The sequence below is a fragment of the Aulonocara sp. 'chitande type north' Nkhata Bay genome, linkage group LG14 (genome assembly GCF_057382095.1).
Source record: "Aulonocara sp. 'chitande type north' Nkhata Bay isolate Kocher_YH1m ecotype deep benthic linkage group LG14, A_spYH_male_GT1.1, whole genome shotgun sequence".
In the NCBI taxonomy this organism is placed as follows: domain Eukaryota; kingdom Metazoa; phylum Chordata; class Actinopteri; order Cichliformes; family Cichlidae; genus Aulonocara; species Aulonocara sp. 'chitande type north' Nkhata Bay.
In genome coordinates, this window is record NC_141357.1 from 16,688,136 (window position 1) to 16,703,732 (window position 15,597).

Genomic DNA, 15,597 nt, shown 5'->3' on the forward strand with positions numbered 1-15,597 from the left:
TGAAGTCTGTACTCTGGCTAGACCTAACTCTGACCAATCAGACCAGGAAAACTGCTATTTCACAGACAGTTCAGACTCACTGATTCCTATTATGTACTTGAGTGTGAAAGGCAGTGTTAATTCTGGCTGGCTCCCTTTCATCTGTACTTCGTTAATATGCGGAGGATCGGGAGAGGTAGAGGAATCTCAGGTCAGCACAAGCAGATAAGACAAGACAGTGTGCTGATCTAGGCAAGTAAGAAAGAATCTTTGTGAGAATGTGGTCACCACCTGGTTCTTTATCAGCAATTGGAGCAAGGTCAAAAAGATCACTTCATGTTATTCTTTTGCTAAGAATAGAAATTCAGCATGGCATGCAAATGCGAGAGAGAGTAAGAGACTGAAAAAAAGGCAGCATTATGAGCCTGGACTAGTCCAGAAAGCTCTGCCATCTGTCAATAAAAAAAAAAAAAGTGAGGCTCAGTAATGACACTTTGACTGTTGATTGCAAAAATACAAACCTACTGGTTTGCTGGCAGCGTTCCTTTGCACATATGACTGAAACATTAATTAAATGACAAGCAAGAAGGTTTTATATGGAGGGGGGATATAAGAGCTATTAGGAATTGCCAAGATTCTTTCGCTAATCATCACAACAGCAGCAGTAACAACCTCGATCAGGACAGGATGTTAGCTGATTTAAAAATGAGAGGGAAAATTTTGGTCCGCTCTCCCATACAAAATAGTCCCAGTTCAAGATTATATCAGGGATACCTTGACTTTATTTTTTTTTTTTTAATGTTTTGAATCATGGCACAACAATCGGCTATATTGAGTTCAAACTGCTCACTTGGTAATGGGCTCTCTTCTCATTCAATCATTCTGTTGCTGGCTTATTTTTGTGTTTTCGGCCATTGTACCGTTGCACCATTCAAACCTTTCCTAAACTTCAGGTCAAAACATTTTTTTCAGCGAGCCCATGAAGGAAAGCCCCTCTTTCCTTCAGTTCGATCAGAGAGACTTTGCTGTTTGTTTAAAACATGCTACCAAGGCCTAGTTGAAGTTGTGGTGTGTTTCTCTTAGTACACCTATTCAGAGTTTTCCTTGTTGTGAACATGTGCTGTTCCATTACTCTTGGGTCCTTTAGAAATATTTATGTAGTTCTTTTTTCCCGGGGATGTACATCTCTACGTTTTCGCATAAAGCTGTGATCAAGTCATTATCTGGACTTTCTTGCAAGTCATGGACTCGGGCTTGAATACCACACATTCATGTAAGGTGATATAAAAGCTTAAACTGACTGAAATCTCACATAAAAAGTCTTGTTCAAGGAATGCTCAAGGAAACTTTCCTCTCTTGCATACGTTCTAACAAATCCGTTTTCTGTAAATAGGTGCTCAGCTAGGGTCGTAGGGTGATTCTAGTAATGAGTGTTGTTATACCCTCCCAGGTTGTTTTAGTAAGTAACTGTATGGACCCTTTTGACCTTTTTATAGTCCCAGTTGTTTATTATTCAGCTTTACGTATTCCTCTGAGAGGTGCAAAGTGGACCGTGCAAGAGGAGTTTATGATTTCATGCATAGTGCCGTTACATGGAAGAGGGAGTCGCAGCGAAAACGGCACTCTGGGTACGGTTTCAGGTCATGTCTCTCTGGAGGGATGCTTGCCAGGAAAACACAAAGGGTAAATGGGGAATATAACAAGGAGATGAAGGACATGCCTGGCTGCCTCCATCCAGCATACCTTTGTATCTTTCTATCCTTCACAGTGTTTGAGGTCTTATGCAGAGTGTGTCAATATGAAGACAGTTTGTGACAGCCTGGGCTGAAATTGTTGGTTGTGTTAATGAAAAAAAGCCACAACTTGTGATCATCGCCACTAAAGGAGCACGAAGAATGTTCTATTCAAAACAGAAATGCAGTTAAACTTGGCGCAGAGGAATTGGGAACATCTGACCAATAACCTAGCATTCATTGAATATATAAATGACCAAAAAATAGGATTAAAATAGATCTTTCTCTTCATCTAAGATCTTTCACTGATATCGCCTTATGACTGCCAGGTCTGACAGTTATACAGAGGCCAAACCTTGAACTTGAATCAGCCATCATCATTACTGGGCTGTTTGCAAACTCGGCAGTCCCTAATGGTTCTAAATTAGCTCTTTACTGCAGCCATTCGATGGACTTGGCATAAGTGTGGTCAGTGGTACAGATTGATCACTCCTCTTTAATTACAGGGCTGACTCATTGCAAACTCTGCTCCACTCTGTCCGCTTTTTTCTTCTCTCGGATAATAATTTAATCCCTTTCAAGGCTTTCTCAAATTTGCATTCGTCTGTGCAAATTTGCTGGCGTGAATTCACATGGACATCAACTTTTGCAGGTATTTCGGTGATTACACGTTTAATACAAATAAGCAGACGACTGATTGCTGAATTGCCACGAAGCGGTTTGTCTTACTCATGTATTAATCAAACATGCAGCATTGGCAGTGGCTGCTGCTCAAGATTTAGGTAAAGACTAACTGTAAGATATAGCCAGTTCATTACTTTCATCATTTGAAAGCTTTCTTTGGGCCTGATTTGAGTGTGTGTTTTGATCCGGTGGCTTCAGATCATAAATGTCATAGTGGGTTCTAAGGAGCCTTTTATTTATTTCTGGGATAAATCCAAATTGCTCTGTCAAAACTCACATTCATTTACCTCATCTGATGCTTCATAAGTCTCAGGATTCATTTATGTGCTTCGCGTCGCTATAAATGTCTGACTACATGCCCTACCTTCTATCAGAGTGAGTGAAAACAGACAACGATGTCAGAAAAACATAGAATTCAGTGAGATCATTTACTGGTAGTGTATAATCAATTAGACCACAGCATATTGATGTGTAATTAACAGTGAAAAGCAGTAAGTCTGTCAGCTCCAACAGGGGCTTGAATAAACCCAGGGGATCATAAAGCTGCCTTTTGTCTCATGAAACATATGAATTATCCAAACACTGGACATAAAGCTTGAATTTATGTGATAGCATGCACTAGAGTTAGCTCGTGATGATCCTGCTGAGTTTTTAGGAAACCAGCACTGGGAGAAGTCCTCCAAAGCAGCCAATGAAATCTTGTGAGCACCCCAGCTTTCCAGGAGTGCGAGCAAGGAGGAAAAGCAATTTGGAGGCAAATGAATGAGAGAGCTCCACATAAGGTGGCTGGACGATGTAGGGGAGGGGAAGGCTGGCAACGTGTCAGCTGTGCTTCGGCGGACGTGTCCTGAACATCAATGTGATTCCTGACTTTCCTGTCTATTCCAGAAGAATACTTGCACAGGCTGCCTGTCACCCTGCCGCGACAGCTTGCAGAGTTTGTGAAAGAAAGATCAGGAAAAACAGAAGAGTAGAAGGGAGGAATACCCAGCGCAGGGTGGATACAAGAGACATGTGTGGCTCACTGGCCCAAATCACCGGCCCTCTTCAAGTGCTGTCATAGTACATCTGTTTGGAAGCAGAAGATCTTCAGCCATGACTGTGCACATGCATGAGACAGGAGAACAAGTAAGAGTGAATAAAAATGAAATGGAAAGGAAAATAAGAGAAACAAACAAAATGGCAGATTGCAGTTGCAAAAACAACAGCACAGCACTGATTTGTAGAAAATCCGTGGCGCCATGGTGGAAATATGAAATATTAAGTTGCTAGAAAAGAAAAAGAAGAGTAAAGAGAGTAAAGAGAGAGGTAGAGGAAGAAAGCAGCTGGACGCCAATGGGACAGTAAGGGGAGATGATCAAAAGGTGCAAAATTTTTGCTAAATTTTAATATGTACAGTGTAGAAACACAGCACGAGTCGGCATCATGATCTCTGCGAACACTGCCAAATAAAATGGAGGGAAGGAAGGATGAAGATGAGATGAGGAGTGGGTAGATGCCAGAGCTGTCAGAGATGTGCACTGCTTGCTCCGTCACAGCGCAGCCATGTGCAGCCCTAAGCTGCTCTCCACAGATTGGGAGGGTGCTGACATTGCTTCTCACCACCCAGCTGAGTTGTGCTCTATAATTACGTGTGTATTATGCATGTATGTTTGAATTTAAGGAGTGTGGTGTGTGTGTGTGTGTGTGTGTGTGTGTGTGTGGGGGGGGGGGGGTTAGGCAAGTTCAAAATCCAAGTTCCAACTCACAGTTAGAAGTAAAAACTTTTCATTCAAAATTTCTGGCAGTTATCAGCCCTTGTTGTTATATTTTCTTAAGCCAATCATTAGTTTGCTGACAAGAATTACAGTCAACTGAAGAAAACTGACTCACTGAGTAGTGCGGTGCATTCAAATTAGCCCAGCACCTGTACACAGTCGGTGCTGTTGTTTCGCGGCACACGAATTCATGTCATTTCTTCTCCTTCTGTTCAAATGCTGAGAAGGAAAAAAAAAAAACCAACAAAAAAACCAAACATCCTACATGCAGCCTGTCTGCCATAATCGCACACCTGCTCACTGCCTCTGATACCATAGATGTAGTTATTGTCCCATCTCATGTTGCAGAAAAGGCAGTGTAATGTGAATGTTACAGTCAAGTTTTCTCCCAGAATGACTGCCGTTTAGGACACCTTATCTCTCATTATACTACTGAGATGCTTGGCTAGGCTTAAATTACCTTTTGTAAAAGACAAATTGGTTACTTACAAGGAAATCTGCAAAGAATTTAATAAGGGTTCCTCAAAATGTGGCTCAAACAGCAGTATCCGGTAAAAAGGATACTGATATGGCTGACTTCGGTGACTGTAACTTTAACCTTTAATGAAAAAACGAAGAATCAAAATCTTAATAAAAGAAAGATCACGTGCAACTAATACAGAAAATACAGGTCTTCTATATAAGCTTTCACTTGCCCTTGGACTTACTGAAACATACTTCAAAGGCAGCACTTGAAGCTAAAATGCACATTAATAAACTATTTGTGATAATTTGTGTTTTTTTAGGACGAAAACTTCTAATTCTATAGTAGCTTTCTTGTCTTTTCTTTTCTTTTTTTTTAGCCCTGCCCTCAAAGTTCATTTCCATTACTAAAAAGATGGCAGTGTGATCCTTGAGAAATAATGAATTCAGACTTATCCACAGAAATGGCTGATTCAGCTTTGGCAGTTGAAAACAACAATAACAAAAGATACCCTTGGGCTTTTGTGTACATGAATATTGTTGCTGAAGCATGCGCCCAAAACATTAACAATGCAGGAAAGGGAAAACAAATATCTTGCACACAATGGTTCATTCAAATGGCGTGCTATCAATTATGTTTGTCAGACGACCAGCGTAATATTGTATTTATGAATGCTTTTCATTTCCAAAGATCTTCTGCGGGGGCTTTGAATTTCAACCGCTGCACCAACTGCACATTGGTTCTTCCAGAAGTCAATCAACCACATATGGTTTAATTGTAAATGTAAATGTTGAAATGCTGATGCGCAAATATGCAAGATTAATAACAGAGCTTATATTAGGAGAAAAAAGGTCAAAAATGTATCTTATTGCACAATCAGACAACTATTTAAGCGTAACTAGATAAACCGTACAATAAAGGGTTGCCACAATACTCACATTTCAAACTTGATACCAGCACTTGGAAAGATATTCAGTACTATTATCAACACATGCAAAAAACAGAAAAGGCAAAACAGATGTGAAGAATACCAATCCTTGCACGGCTCTATAGCCATGTTAATTTCCTGTGCTTTTGGTGGCTTGCCACCATGTTTTTGTTGCCGATCAAATAGAGCTGTTAAGGTAGGCTGTTGCATTTTCTGTCTAGCTGCTGGTAGACTATTCTCTGCTTCAATCTGTTACATTAAAAGAAACACAGCACCCCAGTCTTTCTTCATAAAGGTCGGGGTGCCAGTCTTGAAGCTGCTGATAGTGAGAGGAGGGGCTCTGTGCCTGCCTGTCTGCACCACTGCTGTGTGAAGCTGTGTGTCAGCTGGAGGAGGCGACGGCAGCAGCACTGGTATCAATACTGTTACAAATGAGTATGTGATCCCATAGTTCTTTTCAGTATCCGTTTAGCATCTTAGTACCAATTTTTTGACATTATTCGGTACATATGATACATAATAAACAAAAGTTAAGAACTGTGATATCCAGAGACACCGGTGTTACACAACAAGTGATGCAACATTTCTGAATGGGGGGGATTATTGTCTACTACACAAAAAGCTTTGTAACTCTTTTTTATTTCCTCCAGATAACGTCGACATCTTAAAAAAATCTCCTGTTTTTATATCCATGCTTCAAGCCAAAAAATAATCTCATCAAGGTTAATGGATGATCAAAAAAAATACTTGAGAATAGCCGGTGATGATAAATGAAAAATATTGGGCCTAATGGCCAGGCATTTTTTTTTTTTTAATCTTTTGAGTTTATCTTTAGTAAATTTTAATTAACAGCCAACAGTGAACAGTGTACCAAAAGCTCTCTGTTTGAGTTTACAAATTAACTGTGTCCTTTTAAGACAGGATTCAAAATTAAGAGAACTAACTAATTAAAGGAATTCAAGGCTGTCCATTAAGTAGGAAGGATTCATTAAGTGACTGGGGAAAAAAGGAGTGAGTAAATGCAGATGGTGACAAAAAAAACCCACTTAAAATAAAGACTAAAATGTCTGTCAATAAATGGCACTACAATTCATTAAAAGCATATTTCTTTTGTGTAAAGAATTACCACAATCCAGTTAATTTAAAATCAACCAAACACCTTAGATAAGTTTTTCAGCCAAAGACCTTAATCAAACAACAGTGATCCCACTTCCTTTCATTCCACCGGTCCCCAACCAAAGGTAGAAAGATTAGAGCAAAGGTCTGGAGAGGTGCCAACTAGCTGCAAGGGATATAATTAGCCTCAGGGGTCTTTTTTGGACCTGAAACCCTCCATTCTCTTCCTTCATGACTAATTCACAAGACCTTGATTCTCCTTTGGCATCTGAGAGTAAGCCTGCAAGCCATGCAAACTCTTATCCATTTAGTTGCCAAAGCTTTTCGATGAAGGGACTTCATTACCGTTTATAAATGTTGATGTAGTCAGTCTTTTTTAACTTCCTAACTCTTCCTTACTCTTCCCCATTTAATTATTGGCTGAAATGAATAAGAGTGAAGTAAAGGCTTTCGCTCCGTTTTCTAGTGAATGGGTGGGTTGTTTACACGTGTATTTTTTACAAGGCCAAACTCAGTGAAAAGAAAAGAGAAAAAAAGACAGAAAACTTGAAACATGCAACTTTATTCTTTAGCAGCATGAATATTCGTGTTCTGTGTTTCCAAAGATATCAAAGTTAAGTGTTGAGAAGTTACTCTGACATGGCACATGGATGTATATGGGCTGAAACTGAATTATAAAAGATGGAGAGGAGAGCTTTAGATTTATTCTGCTGTCAATTTGGAAATGGAAGACTTTGTGTGTGCGTGTGTGTGTGTGTGCACTGGTGGGTGTGAGGATGCATTTAAGCATAATGCATATATGCCTATGTGCCGTATTTGTGTCTGTGTGCGCGCATATAGGCATGTGTGTGGCCGTAGCTGCTTTCCAAGTTGATAGACACACTCTGTCACCGCTGGCAAGTAATTGACAGCTAGGAGTTTGCAGTGACACAGGCCTTGCATATATTTCCTCCATTACCTTGTGTGTAGATCAGCCTGGAGTTCTCCCTGGCAGCGCATTGTGGAGTCATTGAGCTTGGCAGGGGATTAAACAAACACCTACCATTCAGGCTCATGGGGAGGTATGATAAACTCTCTCGCTCTCAATAAATCAAATACGAATAAAGGTGTTCCCTTTCTCGTAGCTTATTAGCTAAGATAATACAGTTCACCCAAATGCTGCACTTCCTTGTTGCCGTGTGATGCTTACGGTTGAAATTTCAGGGTTAGTAAATAGTGCTTTATTGCTTTAATTTACTTGGAATATGCCAAGATTTGACCACATGGAGTACAGTGGGGGGTGAAATAAAACTGAAAGTAGAAAAATATTTGCATCCACTGCTTATGGCAATTGTGTGCTCCCATATGAGCATCCTTTCACTGAAGGCAGCTTTTACCTAGAAAATTTCCAAGGCCACTAAGGCTAAACAAAGTGGTGTTTAGAATCATATTAAAGAAATAAGACATAATCATAAAGAAAAGCTGGCAGCACAAGAATATTAAAAGTAATGCATTTTTTTTAAAAGAAAAAAGAGAAAAAAATGGTAAATTAAAAACAAATACAAATTAATAAAGATTATAAAGGAAGAGAAGGAAGAAATGATAAAACACTATAAAAGACACCAAACAAATAACTCAAAGTGGAAGCAAAGAGAAAGCCAGCGTATAAAAATATGTCTTTAGAGGGATTTAAAAGGCGATAAAGAGCTCGCCAATCTGATCTCCTCACTGAGGTTGTTCCAAAGAGTGGATGCCCTGATAGAAAAGGCTCAGTCACCCTTGGTCCTCAGCCGAGATTGTGGGATGGCCAGCGCAGCCTTGGCTGAGAACCTCAGGTTACGACCGGGCGCACACAGCGTCAGAAGATCTGAGACATACTTTGGTGTGAGCCCAGAGCTGGCCTTGAAAAACATTATTAAAATCTTAAGATCAGTTAATATTAATAGGTAACCAATAAAACTATTTATTTATTTATTTTAGTTTTGTGTCTGACTGCTGCACATGGACAAGCTTGACAATGTTGATTCAGACATGTATAAAAATGTATTATAGTTTAATTGTAATATTAGCATGTATAACTGCCTCTAGATTTCATTTGGTTACAATTTGATTGTAGAGCAACAACCTTTTTCAAACACAGGGAAGAAAGGGAAGTTTAGACATGGGTCACAGCCTTGTGTGAACATAAAGTGATTTGGCTGAAATTTGTCAGAGATTATTTTTAATACATTCAACTTATAGCATTGTATTTATATAATTAATAATTATTAGTAATTAAGATATTATCATTATTATTTTTGAATAAGTCAGTGATCATTTTAACATATGGTGCCACTAAAAAAAGAAATAAAATATAAAACACAACTTCCCAAAAAAAAAAAAAAAAAAATCCAAGAAAAACCAAAACACCCAAAACATCTTTACTTTGTCTCTGTAAACACAAATCCACAGAGCTAGAGAGTCGGTCCTTAAAAGCCTGCTTGTGGAAAAAATGATGAGGGGAAAAAAACTTTTAGCCTTGAGTAGCATGCTATCCCTGGCTCACTTGGTTCTCCGTCGCTGAACGTCTGCCTGAACCATGCACACAGTGAAAATACTGCCCAAAACAGCACAACCATAAAACACAGCAAAATCTGTTTTTTTTTTCTTTTTGTTTTGTTTTATTTAAACAACTGAAAAATTGCCAAACAGCAGATGGAGCTCCTCTATTGGTCACAAGTTATTTTGGAGCATTTTTACTTCTTTCCAGTTGTTGAGTGCAGCAGAGCCCATGCCAGATGTTAACAAGCCAGCTAGCTAGCATTACCCAGCATGGTCTTCAGTGGTGCCATTTTTACAAATAGGGATTTATTAGTTTTTGGACTAATTTATGCCTCAACCGAATACTGTGTTCCAGTAATGTGTTGAAAAGAGCCGTGGATTACTAATTGTTCCAAAAAGTTGAATCAACCTTTTGGGGATTTTCTTACCTAGATGATTGAGCATGCATCAAAACATTACTAATTGTTATTATATATTAATGAGTGAGTGATTAAAACTGTGACTGAGTTAATATAGACCTTTTTCTCCATACTCTAGACCAGGGGTCTCAAACTTAAATGAGCTGTGGGCCACTGCTGGCACTGTCATCTCATTGGAGGCCCTCTTTAGTGTTCAAGTAGTACCAAACAAACAAACAAACAAACAAACAAACAAACAAACAAACAAACAAACAAACAAACAAACAAGAAAACAACCACAAATATATCTGAAAATGTAGTGTTTTGTTTGTGTTTTTACATTTCAATTATTGTTTAACAACACAAAACTACAAACGTGAACGCAATTTTTTTTCTCACTCTTAACTGAAGCCTTTCATTGAACTACCAAATAAACAAGTTGTTACTCTCTTTCTGGCCGGACACGTGGCAGCACCTCTGCTATCATTTTGTTCGTATTTAACAAAATAAAAATGCAGACATAAGTGTACACATTAGCTAACTAACACAACCAATCCCTCAACATGTTTGCACTCTCTGCTCATATTAAATCATTTGTTGCTTTTTAAAGAACTTATTTTAACACTGCACTCGACAACAAACACGTCTACCCTAACAAAAAAGTAACTTCAAGGGCCAAATCGCATTATATTTCTTCACGTCAATATACGGCCCGCACTAGTTGTGATGTGGGCCGCAAGTGGCCCCTGGGCCACGAGTTTGAGATTCCTGCTCTAGACTGTAGAACCTTTCAGTGGGAGGCCAGTGTTATGATTCAATAAAGTTGCTTGAAAAGCCAAAGTGGAAGTTTAATGTAGGAGAATCATGCATTAAAATGGGTTTTGCGTCCAGCAATAACATCTTGAATTGCCTGTCGGGCTTTTTTTCTTTTTCCCTGAGTGTGAGGTCTGATTGCAAAGTTTCTAAGAAAGTCTCGATGTTAGAGCATCTGAACTTTCAAAGATGTAAGCATGCACCCTAAAAAGGAAAGCAGTAGATGATGGGAAAAGTGCAGTCACACCAGACATTTTAAACTCTGAAGAAGTATCCATAATTATTCACTTATATCCATTTGCAGGGAGGGGGCTTGTGCTGCCAGAGAAACATTATGCTGCAATTTGTCTCCCCCTCTCTCATTTTCTCTTTCTGTTTTCTCCCCTACAAAATCGTTAGTTTCACTTTTCATTAGGCTGGATCAATATGGCGGATGAGTTGCTAGTGGTGAGGAGCGGGCGTCAGACATCCCACAAATTCCCCACTCTTTTCACTCATTCCTTCCTTCGCTCTCTTGCTCTGCCACCGACTTGAGTTATCTATTCAGCACTCACCTACTGAGGAAGGTTAAGGGAAGAACGCTTGAAAGACCCAGGTAAGAGACGTGAGCCAGAGGTTGGACTAGAGCTACCCAATAAGGCAGAAATGAAAACACTGAATGATAACCCAATAAAGTTTAATTAAGAGCCTGTCACCTCTCAAGCTTATGGTAATAATGGAAATGAAGGCTGCATGCTGAGGAAGGAAATTAAAGTGGAAATAAGGTTCTGTAAAAGTTTCGTCATATTGACACCGTCTGCCAAATGGGAAAAAGTTATCACGGATTCCTGATTCCCTTTCAAAAGCTTAAATAAAGGATCTTTTCTGTTCAAGATTTGCAGCATCATTTTTTATCATGTTTTGGAAAACATCACATGAAATATCAGTTTTGAGTTGTTGCTGGAAAGTGGGAAGAAAAAAAACAACCCTAAAACCTTTTTAAGCATTGAATTTGTTAGTGTTGCTTTGAGCTCTGGTGGTGCTTCTATCCAGTGCTCAAGAATACTGGGATTTAATACATGTATACTGTTATTACACTATTGTATCAAATAATTGGAACAAAGGTGTTTACTTTGTTCTACACATTTCCCTAAGTTAAGAACTGATAGTTGACAGATTAAAAAGAGAGAAGCCAGTGCTTTTTTTTGCTTTTTTTCCACAAGCCATTTGCAATCCAGTGATTGGAGCCTGCTGGCACTGGTACAGTGGGTTTGTTTGGAGTTGCCGTGTGCTCAGTGTTGACTTACCCAGAACAGTGAGGCGGGCAGGACGGGACCTCATGGCAGCCTGAACTGCCTGGCACTCAAACACTGCATCATCCGTCAGTTCAACACGCTGGATTCGCAAATGATGCTCCCCTGAACCATGGTCGCCAATCACTGTGTAACGAGGGTAGCCTGCAGTGCAAACACATTTGTCCATTTGAAAATGAAAATACTGTGCACTCGCCAAAAGCAAGATGATAAAATGATTATTTTTTAAAGCTTTTAATAACAAAATCATTTTGTAAAAAAAAGGAAGAAAAAAGAAAATGCTGCTTCGTTACCTTTCACAGTTCAGCCATTTACATATTAACTTTAACTGAGCTGCAAAAGCATGTAATTTAGATAACAGAGAAACTGATTTTACAATGACTTTATAGGTGAACTTAGCTTGAATGTTAATTTGTTACTTTACTCACAATGCATTTTCATACATGTCCATGTTTTTACAGCACTCCTGCCAATTTTAAGGAGTAGCTGTAGCATTCAGGATAATGATTTTTCTTTTTTTTTACTTCAGCTATAAACAGGAATTAGTTTGACTTGTTCCAGCAAAGCTTTCTGAAATGATTTACAGCTTAATAAGGGAAGAATGGAGAACAACATCCAAGAGACATGGACATTTTGCACAAGTCAAGAGAGATGGTTTCAAAGAAATCGCCCTCAACTATTATCGAAATGTGCACTGCGAGTTTTTAGCGGCACGCGTCCCTCGATGGGGTTAGATGAGCAAGAAGAAGAATGAGTTTAACTGGGCGGCTCTGTGGGGTATTCCGCATGCTTTTGGATTTGCTCGTTTCCTAAGATAGATTCTCTTTATTTTTCATGCTCCATATTTTTAATTACTGTGGATACAGTGCTTGGAAAACACGGGGAATGTGTGTTTATACAAATTAAACTCCCACAAATGCGAGTAACTTCCAGCTGAGAACTGCTTTTTCCTCCAGTAGCGCTTATAGAAATATCATTGATGAACCTTGAGGAGTGAATTGGAGAGTTTTACAGGGGAACAACGGCACTCCAAACATTGTGTATTGCAACAGGAAACTTCACACTTTCTGCTCACATACTCAGAATTTTTGTTCCAAAAAAAATAAGTTTTGGTTTCTTACCAAAAGATTTTTGGGAACAAAATATGGATTTTCCGATAACAACCACCTTATAAGTTAAGTTCACTTCAGCGATCCCTCAGAATCACTATAAAGGGTTTGCTCTCTGATTATATGTTTTACTAACAACAGGGAACATAACAGACTGGGCAGCCTTATAACAGCTTTTAAGTCCTTGAATTTGTCTAGTGCAAAAGCCCATCGTATGCTCAAAGTCCAATTACTGATGGTTGCTTCATTGAATCCAGTAGCCTTTAATAGAGCATGAAGTGGGCCTCATTATATGCTGGTGGGGTGAGTTACAGCCGATTAAACTACTCTCTGCATTTCATCTTCCAACATGTAGCTTTTAATCTTGTGGGCCTATACACTGGGAAGAACAAAGGACAAAAAAATGCCTAAGTATAAGCAGTACAACCAGGCAGAGGACACAGGAGAAGTTTAAAGACGTGGCACGCTAACCAAGATGACCAAAATGCCACCAGCTACTGTTCTGAGGGAATACTTAGAATGCAGTTGATAAATGTCTTTTTTCTTTCAGTTTCATATGGAGGAATGGCAGTAAAAAAAAATGCTGTACATACAGTTAACACAGGCCCAATCACAAGTAAAAGCTCCCGTGAATAGTATTAATAACCATGCCTGAAAAGGCGCTTTCTACTTTTCCACACTCAGGAAAAAAATTGTAAAAAAAACAGAAGCTTAAATGAAAGGATGCACCATTATGTTCACAAGGTCACCCAGAGACCCATTTTGCTTCAGTTTTATGTTCACTGATGAGATTCAAAGCAATAGTGCCATTTTGGATCACAAGGGTAATGATCATTGCGCAAATCTGAATTATGTGACCTTGAGTTGACTGCAGACTACACAGCCGAGCCTTAACTGCACCCGGGAAACAAGATGCACTTCACAACTTCGCTTTGCTGGTCTTAATTGTGGCAAGGTACGAGGCATGCAAATTTCTGTTACGCAAACAGATGATCTTGCCAATTACCTCATCTGTGCCTCTGGCAAACTAAGAATAATTTCGCTATGTGAGGACATGGCTCCGTTCCAGTTTCATCTCCGTGCATCAGCCGAATCCGAAAGGAATACAATTTGCATTTGCCGTGGATAGTAAATGACAAGAATGTGTCTAATTTCCAAACAGTATAAACATGCTGAAATGTGTTTTTGTCATCTCATAAGCACCTTGATCATGTATTTTGCCAATGTGACTGAAGTTATACTGACACACATGAAGACTGATCACCTCGGCACATGTGACGCGGGTCATTGATCTTAGATCTCGGGGAATTTCAAAGACACCGCGCGTTACCCAAAGCAAACAATGTAAAATAGGCCCATTAAGGAGTAATGAATCCATCAGAGGAGAATGGATTTATCTTCGGGCCGAATCAATGGTGACCATGCGCGTGCGTGTGTGCGTGTAACTATACAGAGACTTGAGGCGTGGCCTAGTGATTTATGGCGTTTACCTAGAGCACATTTCACACAGTGTAAGCACTGGGGGATAGAGAAAGGTTTTGCTGCATCTGTGAACAGATGACCGGAGTGTTCAATTTGATCTCATGAGAGGCAGGAGTAGCACCTGCTCGCATCTAAAGGTCTGCCATCAGTCTCTTCTCAAGAAAGCGTCCTCCTGGAGTATATCCACAAGTGCATGGCAAAATATAAACACTTCCCCGTCCATCTCGCTCTGCGTGCACACCGGGAGAATTCACTTATAGCCGCTCTGCCCATTGTCGCCGTCAAATTGTGCAGCAGTTACATATTCATGGCATTGACTGGCGTGTGGAGCTGCTGTGGGGCTACTTCACTTTTCTTTAATTAGAGTGGAAAAGCATGGCACAAAAGGGAATGAAGAGGAAATTCAGGGACAGATAGGAATCATTGGCTTTTGTGCTATGATTTCTCGCACTGAATGGTGAAAGAGTTCTCTCAGTTTAATCACTGCTCCTGTGAATGGAAACAGGTCCCAGGCGGAGCACGCTGCCAACGCAGCTTCTTTCTATGAATACCCAAGCAGACCTATATTATTGAAATGCTCCATGCAACATTTGATTCGTCGCACTTTTTATGTATACAGCTGCCAATTTCCTTTCTTTGTGTACATCTTGCAATGATGTACCATCACTCGTTTACTTCTGCATGCGTTACTTGTTTAGGTAGGCAGGAGCAGCAAAAAAAAAAGAAAAAGAATAAAAAAGGGACAGCTGTGGAGTACTTTATTTTGAAAAAGTGTCATCTGCTTCAATAGGAGGCACTCAGCTCCTGTCCGTATCGCTGGGTTGATTTCAGCAACCTTTCCTCCCCCGACAGGAATCTATTCCTCCTTTATATGAAACTGTGCACATTTTTAAACTCTCAAACTCTACACATCGGGCCTGATCATTCACCCAAACAACAGGAAGAAGAGAGCTGATGGAGAAGGTCAGAGTTTCTACATCCTGCCCGTGGCTGGGAAATTATTTACAGATGCGTTGTTAAAGAGTGATCTGCTGCAGTTCTCCTCGGTGTGACGACCCGACGTTCTCTCTTTCCTCTTTTCTCCACCTTACTCCGACTTTGCCCATTCTTGAAATGAGATTTCATCTTGATCGTCTTGTCTTGTTAAATCAATAAAATAGAAGAGGATAAACATCTCTGCTCCACTCTGACCCTAAATAAAATTGTGCTCCCTCTTACTCCCTCTCTCTTCCATTCTATCTCCAGCAATCATAAGTACTTTCCCTGTCTGCCTCCTTTTCCTCCAAAGAAGACTGTGGGACTATTGTTTACAGCTACCTCTCA

General features: G+C 39.7%; 1 protein-coding gene across 9 annotated transcripts in view; it reads right to left on the reverse strand.

Annotated features, from left to right (window-relative positions):
• kirrel3b (kirre like nephrin family adhesion molecule 3b) overlaps positions 1-15,597 on the reverse strand; it is a 169,100-nt gene that overhangs the window by 51,931 nt on the left and 101,572 nt on the right. For all 9 annotated transcript variants that reach the window (XM_086261252.1, XM_086261248.1, XM_086261246.1 and 6 more), the window contains exon 4: positions 11,678-11,827. In XM_086261252.1, the coding sequence (XP_086117378.1) occupies positions 11,678-11,827 (150 nt within the window). The remainder of the gene's footprint in view (positions 1-11,677; positions 11,828-15,597) is intronic.